The sequence below is a fragment of the Salvia hispanica genome, chromosome 1 (genome assembly GCF_023119035.1).
Source record: "Salvia hispanica cultivar TCC Black 2014 chromosome 1, UniMelb_Shisp_WGS_1.0, whole genome shotgun sequence".
NCBI classification, from domain to species: Eukaryota; Viridiplantae; Streptophyta; class Magnoliopsida; order Lamiales; family Lamiaceae; genus Salvia; species Salvia hispanica.
The window spans coordinates 40,833,658-40,844,404 of record NC_062965.1 but is presented as its reverse complement, the minus strand read 5'-3'; the positions used below and the strand labels follow the sequence as shown (position 1 = coordinate 40,844,404).

Here is a 10,747-nt window from a genome sequence, read left to right as displayed (position 1 = left end):
TAAGCTTTATAATAAAAAATTACTATAATTCACTTTAATATTTTTAGTAAAAAATATTACCTGCAAGAGTTCGCTTTAATTTACGTTAGATATGATTCACCAACTAGGTCCCTTAGTGCAGGAACCTTCATGGCCAGAGTTCTGTACAGTCTGGAATATCGAGCTCTGGTTCCATCTCCCGTTCTAGCAAGAGCAAGCAGGCTCAGAGCCTCCGGGAGCTGCGCAAACACGTCCTTCATCTCCTCCAGGCTCATATGCTCCAGGACAGTCGGTCTTGGAACAACTCGCACAATCTCCCCACCCTTGGGTTCCTGCACCCGCGCATCTGCCTTCACGACCAGCTCCGACTTGGAGTTGGCTCCACATTTGATTATGAAGGGAGTCGTGGAGCCCGTGTTGAACTGCAGCACGTTCCACTGTGCCACGTCGGTTTCAGAACTGAGCGTCGCGTCTGCGGAAAATTTGGTGCCGGGAGGTGGTGCCTCCAGAAGCTTATCTTCTTCTGCAGTCGACTGCATCGGATCATAGCAGAATAAAAAATTTCAGAAAAGTGCGGAAGGCGTACCTAAGACCTTCATAAAATCATCTGCATACATACCTCTACAGCATCCCGAGCTTCTGAAATATGGCTTTGAGCGCACGGATGGTCAATGTCAAGTAAAGAAGGCATCTGTTCGGAAAGTTCGTCTAGAGAGACGAGCATTGATCGCTTCTTGCTCTTACTCAGTGCATTGACAGAAGCTTGCCTCATTATATCCTGTTGAGGCAGAATTTTTTTCAAATTTCCCAGGTTTTTAAGATCCAGAAAGTTAAAAGAGTGGAAATTGGAGAAAGATGAAAAACCTTGACTTGCTTCAGTATGCTGTCGAGGGAGATTAACGACGCTAGCCTTGCATCTTCAGCAGCAGTGGAAGGATTCCGAATAGGTGCAGCGCCACTTTCTAAACTTAACATCTCCGCGTCGTTTTTCATTTGTTGTAAAATCTGATTCGAGTAAACAGTTAGCCTCTAGCAGTAGTAAACAGTGTGCGGAATTTCAGTATTTGAGAAGTGAGGCCACCACGCGCTATGATACAGACCTTTCTTCTCTTGTGATCAACAGATTCAAGAGCTGAACGTAGCTTAGCTACTTGAGCAGAGTCTTCCGCTGCTTCAGTCGCCAAAGTACCAGCAATATCCTTATGTACCAATATAACCGTAGATATCAGTATGCGAAACATAACAAACAGACGAGCATGGTATCCATCACTCTTCTGGGCTCCATTTTACGAATAAAAGCAAAAACAGCATCTCTTATTTCAGCAAGGATTTCATGCTCTCTAGAAGCTCCTGCCTTAATGACTGCAGCCAGTACCTACCACATAGCGAATCAAGCAGTTATCAGGAAATTAAATTTCATGGAAGATGATGCCAATTCATTTTTTTAATAATCGGGCATTTCTTAGCTGAGACATATAACCATGTGCAATACCACCAGAAGGACGCAAACCACTAAAGGAAATAATAAATTTCAGCAAATATTTCAGAACTAGAACTATATTAAATAAAGCAATAAACGCAGCTATGTAGCTTTAGGAAGCTTGACAGTGGAAAATAGGTGTTTCATCAATAGATTGTGTGAGGATGAGTGCAGAGATTGTCATTAATGCTTGCTCTGGAACCAAGCTAATTTTCTCTAATCTTCTCTGATGCAAGAAGGTTTCCGGAGACTACTTATTTTGTAGGTTGAACTTGACTAGCAGATGCAATCATGTCATTCTTCATTACAATGAAGTTTAGGTTTCTCATCATCATGATAGAGCAACTATATGTTGCAAACCGTGTTTATAAGAAGAGGTCGAAGGTCCACAACTGCATAAGACAAAATACTGAAGAGAGCAGCGGTAAATGGAAGCAAGGTACCCAAGGGATGCACCAAGTCAATTCAATCCCCATAAAAACATAGAATTTCCAAATTCATAAACTAATGACATATAGAAGCAAGCAAGCAGCTGTCACATTTTAACTCTGACAGGTACAGTTGAATGCATGAAAATATGAGTATTGGTACTTACCAGCATCAAGAGCTTGTTAGCCCCATCTGAGATTGCAGCGAGGCTGTCATATTGCTCAGGATCAAAATCATTTAGAGCAGAAGTAAGATATTCGCCAGCTGGTGTAGTTTTGACAATGTCAGTACCAGTCTTAACCAATGTAATAGCTCTCTCAGTCTTTTCAGAAGCCAAAGGTGAAACACCATCACCAGCGTGTCCTTTGGCGTTGGCGTTTTCGTTCCTGTCAAAGATATTCAACTAGAGGAGTCAGACATATCAATCGTGAAACTAAATAGAAGAGTACGGACAGAGGAAATCAATTTCATCAGAGAAGTCATGAACAAAAGATAAACGAGTTAGCAAACAGGAAAAACACCTTTGCAAGTCACGAGACTGACTAAGTGGTGCCTTGGAAGATGGGCTTGATACCTGAGAGAATATAGATCAAGCAAGTAATGAGTATGTCCACAAATATCAAATAATGACTAGAATAAGATTATACGACAGAGACACAGCCTGTGGAAAAATAACAGCTCTGAAAAAAGTGATATATAGATTAAAACCTGTGGAGGTCCAGCTGAAGAAGCTTTTTCTGTTAGTCTCTCAAACAACTTCTCATTCTCTTCATGCAACCTCTGCCAAATAATGAAACCAAAAACCTCAATGAGTGCATCCCGTTTCTTCAGTTCATCTTCAAGTCTCTTAGTAACAGCAGCAGAATCCATGTCGTCCCCTGTGTCTTTGCTGCTTGAATTCTCTTCAGCTTGCGATATAGAGCCATTTGTTGTCCTAGTTTCACGAGCCTCGTTCAATTGTGACTCAACATTCTTCAGTTTGGCCTACACAGAGGCAACAAACATGATGAGAATTAAAGATTTAGTCGTATTCACAAGGATATACTGTGAAGCTCAGCAATATAGCAGCATCTGACTCATTGCTTCTTAATTCCAGACATGACATCAAAATAAGTTAATAAACCACAGAACATGCTTATGCAGTTCTTAACATGAACATAAATTCGGAATATTTGGCACATAATGCAACCATCTCTAAATTATACCTGCATCACTATTTACCAGTTCACTTGAACATTAAACAAATCATGTTTCTTAAACTTTATTATGAAGGATGGTAAGTTCTCGTTCAAGGGCCACCAAGCACTATAAACATGCAATATGTAGTTATGTAGTACAAATTTTGTATGCGAATGTTTTTTCTCCTGTTATACCTGAAAGCTGTTACCTTTTGTCAGATAACCAGAAACATGATGCAGAGTCATCAAAGAGTGACCACCAAGAACAAAGCCACCCTATCCAGTTATGCTGATCTCATTAACCACTTTCATTCTTAAGTATATTTCTCCATCAACAAATTTATTAATTTATCTGGTCAGTACATCCCCAAACCCCAAACCTAGAAAGAAAAAAAAATAAACCCTCACCACAAGCTAGACAAGATAAAGTTTAACAAAGAAAATGGTACTTATTGACATCATTGTAATATAAAGCCACAGAGGAACTGCTAAAAATTTTCTATGACCCTGAACCCAATTCGAAGTACCACCATCACAACTTGTCTGTATACCTGGAAGACAGGGAACAAACTCATGGCTCCATTGTTCAGTTTTAACTTTAACATATAAGAAGCATGCTGCATTAATACAGAATGTCTGAGCCAACCTGCAACATTTGAATTGCTGATTCCTTTTCTTCAATCTGCAATTTCTGTTCTTGCTCCACTTGTAAAAACTGAGTTACTTGGTTCCTTAGTTGCAGGTTCTGATCCTTTTCTACCTTAAACTTATCCGCAAGCATAATATTCTCTGTCTGCAATGACGGGGTCAAAAAATTCCAGATTGTCAGATAGATAAACCAAAAAAAGTACAAATTAATCAGTTCAAGAAGCATAATCGGAACATCATATGGGCCCGAAAAGTATTGCAAATTACAAGTACTCCATAGCTAAAAAAGAGTTTGACAGAATAATCCAGCATTTTACAAGCACTCAATAGCTGAAACGCATGGTGCTACAAACCTTCAAATCTGACTGCAATGTGAAAGAAACTTTCCAAGCTTTCTGAACTTCATTGAAGAGCAGAACACACTGGTCATTTGCGAAGCTTCAAATCTTGTTTTAGGCCCATGCTTTCCAGCTTCAATTCACTGGCTTCCTTTTCCTTTTCGAGCAATTCTTTACGTGCATCATTGGCCTGCAAGAAAATTTGCAGACAGAATTTTGTAGACAGTTTTTAACACATACTTTCTAACTTATGCCATTCATTTGCCAAAACACATGCATCATGAAATTTTCAGTCACAAATACATTACACAGATGAGCCCAACCAAAAAAGAAATTGAGCAGACTTACAATATCTTTCCAGTTCTTGATTGTATCTCGATTACCAAGGCTTAACATAGCATTTCGGGCCCTAGAAGAAAAATTAAGCGAAGATAGTGTCTCAGACATGTTGGGTACATTAGGGCAGATGTTAACAATCATCAATGTTATTGAGCTTCCACCTGCATACCAAACAATGCTACACAGTCAAGCCAAAAATTTTAGAATAAAAAACAAGTTAACAGCCATTTCCAATGGCATGAGGAAGATAATGGATGCAAGAGACGTAAAGGGTAGTCAACATACATGCCTTGACCAACGACCATAGCAAAGTATTCATGCAGCTGGGTCAAAAAAGCTCTAGCATATATCATACAGGGGCAAATCTAGTAAGGTGGTACTTGGTAGGAGGGGCATTTGCCCCACCTCAAATTTTTTTCCCCATAGATATATTGTCTGTTTTAAAATTTATTTCTTTTAATTTTTCACTAAATGCCCCTCCTCAAATTCTTAAATTTTCTTCATAGATAAATTTGCCCGCTTCCCTACAAATTCCTGGCTCCGCCCCTGGTAGCATATACATAACAGTAAGAAGCATTGGGTTGGTGCCACTTGCGAGTTGAGAGATCCTTGTAGTAGCACAGAACGATTTAAATTGTAGGAAAAACTAAAATATTCACTTTGAATCATAAGACATAGAACACTCTTATAACTCCGAACTGTCTCTGCTACGACATTGAAAACAGCGTGTGTATTCACACAAGGCTTTCCCTAGTTCAAGGGCTCTTTGTCCCCAAAAGAAAATTATCAGAAACTTGTCCAACTCTCTGCACATATTTTGTTGCACATCCTACTAGTTGTAACCATCTCTGAATTCAGATACAAATGGACAGTAGCAAAGATATCAGTCCTACACACTCTGTAAAAAATACCCATGGATTCACAATCAGATGCAGTAGATAGCCACTTCGAAAAACACATTTATAGTGATTGGCCATGCAATGGTGACAGAGAAGGGACATATATAAAAGAATTAAAAACCAGAGCATGACACCTATTACCTAGTGAATCTGCAAGAACTTTTGTCAGCATTGAGTTCTCATATGGAATATCATCCTTCATTGAAGTTAAGGATGCCAAAACATCACCCAATCTGCACAGAGAATGTTGTAATTCTACATAAGAGAACAAGGAGACAATAGCACAATGAAATCAACAGCATGGATAGAAAAAACCAAAAGATTAGCACAAGTTAACAACAATAAATACCTTAGCGTCGGCATAGAGCAATAAGTTAAAAGGTAAACTATGTACACGTCAACAGGATAGATAGTATTTTCCTAGATGGTGCAATAGTTCATACTTCATACACACACAGAAAAAACAAAAAAAACTCTCAACATCAAGTTAGTGATTAAATAAAACTAAACAGAGCATCATGCATAGGAAATCCATATGACATGTAGATACGAGACAATTACATGTCAAAATGCATCAGAAATGCAATTAAAATTAATGAAAGCAACCAGAGCTACAGCAATTGTCTTGTATCATCAACTTCAAGTTCAGACACATAGAAGATGTCCAAATTGAAGATAAGGAATTGCAGTGTCAATGGGACAACAAAATTATGTAAAACTTACGCTGAGAGGGATTTTAAGACATGCAGCAATTCCGTTGCACGTTCCCCAGTTTCATCCTCTACACCCGTACTTTCACTTCCAGCCAAATCAACTAGGGAAAGCTTGCTGTATGTGTTTTCACCTGTGATCAAGTTTTTATGGTATATGTGTATAAACACAATCCTACAAAATACAAACACAAGAGAAAAAATAAAGGAATGAGAAGAAAATAGGAAGTAAGGTTTTATTTTCTCCCAAATAGAAAGTGGAATACAACATGCAAAGACAAATACATGACTCAATTAATTTCTTAGTTTTGAAAATGCAATATTAATTGCAAACATGTCACCTCCCATTCCAATAATAGTAATGTAACATATGAAATGCAGAAAAAGTAGAAAAAGTGTTCTTCGTAGTTTGTAGTTTGAATTTGATATGGAGCATTTCGCTTTTCGATTGTGGAGTTCAGCAGTGGTTATATTCCTAAACTTTCAACCATGTAAAATCCAGGATGTGTTATTTTTCTACTAAGCTGATTATAAAATAGTAACACCACTAAAAAGCCCAAACTTCTAGTTCCTAATTGAACGTAATAACCTAGAGCGTTAGCATCAAAGCAACAAAACTTTTGCAGTTCTTAGACCACAAAGGAAAATATTTTCAGCAGCACCACAACCTACAAAAGATCCTCTCCTCGCCAATTAAATTTTAATAGTTTTTGCATCAAGCCAGCAAACTTCATCCAAATAAATATCAGAAAAGAAACTCCATCATTATTGTACAAGCTTCATCCAACTATAATAATAGTTTTTGCAACAAGTACAAGCCATCCAAACCTTTGCATTTCACAGACCACTAAGGACTGTAATATCAGCAGAACCACAATTTACAAAAGAACTATCCTCCAATTTTAATACCCCAATAAAAATCAGAAACAAGCTCCATCATTGTTGTGCATACTTCGTCCAACTAACAAATATAATATGACTTTAATGAATCATTTCACTTGGACCCACTAGTTACATACTATATCCCAACATTTTACTGAGCAGTATTGTGGAAACACATCAATGGGAACATTTCAAAACTATAAATGTTTATATTATATGCCCACTACTTCTTCATGTAAACATATCATTATCCACACAGCTTAAGGGTGCTATAGATAACTTTTGATGTAGAGAGCTACTCAAGAAAACTGCCATCTTTCACATATATGTATTTGTCTCAGTTTATCATTGGCATCAAACATGTATTTGTTCCAAAAGAAAATGACGAAGGGGTGACAAAAACAGTGTAAAATAATAATACAACAGTAATAAGTAAAAGAAGAACAAAAACACAAATATGCAACAGATGAATAAAACACAAATAAGTAAGAGAATCATAAAGAAAGGCAATAAAATTGATGAACCATACAGATGAGAAACTTTAAACTTCAAGGTGTCAGTTCCTCGGTTCTGAAAAGCTGTTTTGAGAATCCTGTTGAACTCTAAAGGATTCTCAACTTTTTCCTGGACAAGTTCTAAAACATAATTCAGTGACCCAACATAGACCTTTGGTTGAGTACTTCCACATTCCAGAAGCAAATCTGTTATCTACAAAAAAAAAAAAAGTGAGGTGCAACATCAGCATCAGATGCTAATGATGCTCGATTGCATAAAGTGGAAAATTAATTTCAGGTAGAGTCTGATAGAATATTCTAAAATGCAAAAGCTGCATGTAACTAATTACTAAACTGTACATGGCTTGCAATGTTTAAATGCATTACTATCCATATGAATTAGAGATAATATAATGTACTTATTATTAGTCCAATAAATCAATAGTTCAGCTGTTCAGATACCAGTAAAATGAGTCATTTACTCCAAATAAATCATCTTTGAAACTCACGCACTTAAATAATTATGTTCTTCCAATCCTTATATTTTCTTCTTGTATTGAAGTGGAGATTCTCTTCAGCAACCAGAGAGGGTAACGGATCATCTTATTTGCCCTTACTTAAGACTCCTTATGTCCTGCTATTAGTGGCCTACTTGATTTCAGAACATAGATTGAGAAAGTTTTGTTGTAAAGAGGTAGGATCCAGGAACCTGTTCATTGTAAAGCTCAAAGACTGAAACTGAAAAACTATATCGAGAAGTAGAAGTTGCATCTGAGTTGGATAAATCAAAGAGCTCCTCAAAAGACCGAGCATACAGACCACGATCATGACTAGATCCTTCCTGGAGAAAGATTAGAACGATATCAGAAACAAAGTAAACCACATGTCATGATCAATCTTTTATAATGACCCTAACTGATTCTTACACTGAGGCCCAAGATAGACAATAGCTCCCCCGTGATTATTATTGAGATTTTGAGACAAAAGAACCCTCACTACACATCTTTTAACGCAGTACAGTTTAATTGAACAAATAGAAAGAAAAAACATAGATCAATGATTCCAGGCACCATTTATACTATGTAAATATCAATATGTCAAAGAAGCATATGTATCAGAGAAATAAAGAAATGTATAGGATACATTGCAGCCAATTAACAATAGTGAATAAGTATAGTGTGCAGAGTACTGCAGGATGGGGAAGAGATGGAGAAGCCGTACCATAGTATGTGTCTTTCCTGATGAGGTCTGCCCATACGAAAATAGAGAAACATTAAATCCATCAAATGCTGACTGAACAAAGGGCTGAATATCAGCAAAGAGATCGGCTGCATAAACGAAGCTCATAAGTTAGTACAGTTCATTCAAACAGCTGAAGCCAAGGAAGTGAAAAGGATACCACCTTGTCCAACATGAGGCCCATAGACCCTGTCAAACTCAAAATCCTTCTTTGGATTGGAGAGACTTTCATCTTCAGTGTTTATCCGAAGGGTATTATCATCAGGAAATTCTACGATATCTGGGCCTTCCTCCTCGAAGAGAGGTCTTACTCGACAAAACACCTTTACATTTCCTGTAACATGTTTGCTTGGTGTGATTATTATGCATATAGAATTTGGAGAGCATGAGAATCCCAGAGGTCTAGAGTATAATAACTTAATAAGTACCTTTGGCTGTCAATAAGTCATTAAACAGCTTTTTCTTCTCAGATAGCAGTGGAAAGATTCTAGCTTCTGTTTCAAGGGCAGCCTGATCTGGAAATTCCCAAGCCTCTTTAGTTCTTAAAATTTGTTACCAGAACTGATATATATCATTTTGAGATGATCGTCCGTATGCAAGACAGTGTGCTGGACATCAATAAGAATATAACCAACAGACACAAGATTCAGAATCTTCAATATGACCATTCTAGAAGTGTAACTATAATAATTCGGAAAAAGGATCCTTCCTACAGTAGCCAACCTTTTACCAGAGTTCTCTATTTCTTACTCCCTCCGTCCCACCATAAACGACTTGTATTCCTTTTTGGGACATCTCACATAAAATGAGTCATTTCGTTTTTTGGAAAAATATAACACAATTACTCTCTTATTTTATTCTCTCTTCACTCTTCTACTTTATTCATTCTAGAAATATATGCTGGACAAAATTAGTAGGGGCATCTAAACTCAAGCACTTTCTTAAACCAATGTCATTTCATAGTCTTCGAGTTCATTTAATAGCATTTCCGAAAATACAGTGTTAAAAAGAAGAAAAAAAGCACTCCCTCTGTGGCACTGTGGTAGAAACATTTTGGTTTAAGCATTCATTTTAAAAAAATCAATAATAAATAGTTAAAATGAAAGAAAGAGTAAATTAAGATTATCATCTCCTTACTTTATTATTTCTCACTTTTAACTATTTATTATTATCAATTTTTTAAAATGAAATGCGTACAGTAAGTGGGAGGGAAGGAGTAAACTCTTTGTTGATTTGGTTAGAAGTTAAGAAGGAGTGAGCAGCAAGACAGTGACCTTGATTGTCATTCTCAAACCCTCAAATTCTCAAAGCATTTCCGAATATACAGTGTTCTTTTTTTATTCAAAGTTAAGGAGTGAGCAGCAAGACAGTGACCTTGAGTTTGTCGTTCAAGCGTAGGAGCTTGGAGATGACGACTTGGTTGGCGAGGTCGGACTGCGACGATATCGAGGTCGAGTAGCGGCGAGGCACCCTCCGGTAATCATCTCTCTGGCTCTGCTCCACGGATTTCTTGGGCTCGAAACCCGCCACTTCCCAGTTCCACCGATTATTGCTCATCCTCAACTGTAAATTCCCAAAAATCGAAATGAAGAAGTCATGTACAAGTACGAAGCTCTCTTCTTCTTGGCCTCTCAAACTTTGGCTTCTTCGGTTTTAGCGTAATCCAATTCAAATAATTTAGTGGTGACAGCATCGCGCCTGACTCCGTGGATTGTAGGTGGGACACATTTGGGCATTTGGGTCCACAAAAAAGCTTTTTTACTACGTGCACTGCGTTTTTTTAAAAAAAAACTATTTTATTATTCTTTATTTAAATTACAACACTCCTCTGCAATATTGCAAAAGCTGAAAAATGTAAATTGTGTCAAATGGCTCGAAATTGGTACTGACAAGTCAAATTCATCGCATTTTTCGTGACATACAATTGATTTTAGACTAAAGGTTAATTTAGGTTCTAAACATATGACCAAAATACGAATTTGATACGAAACATTCACTTTTTGAAAAATATGTTCATAGCAAATGAAAATATCGTTGAAGTAGTCCTTTTTTTTACGTTTCTGTCAAAAAACTAACGATCAACGCCAAATGCACAGTGGTATGACCGTTAGATTTTTTACGGAACCGTAAAA

The 10,747-nt window shown here is 37.3% G+C and overlaps 1 protein-coding gene across 1 annotated transcript; it reads right to left on the bottom strand.

The window, feature by feature from the left end:
• Positions 1-80: 80 nt before the first annotated feature.
• Positions 81-10,282, bottom strand: LOC125196702 (kinesin-like protein KIN-14B). Its single transcript, XM_048095314.1, is given in 21 exon segments — positions 81-512; positions 599-757; positions 844-984; positions 1,080-1,184; positions 1,232-1,354; positions 2,055-2,274; positions 2,410-2,462; positions 2,597-2,872; positions 3,713-3,859; positions 4,068-4,148; positions 4,150-4,242; positions 4,401-4,552; positions 5,432-5,523; positions 6,014-6,175; positions 7,412-7,590; positions 8,086-8,217; positions 8,598-8,704; positions 8,779-8,949; positions 9,044-9,130; positions 9,172-9,268; positions 9,984-10,282. Coding segments are annotated over 21 exon segments (3,198 nt in total). The 5' UTR covers positions 10,173-10,282.
• Positions 10,283-10,747: the final 465 nt, after the last annotated feature.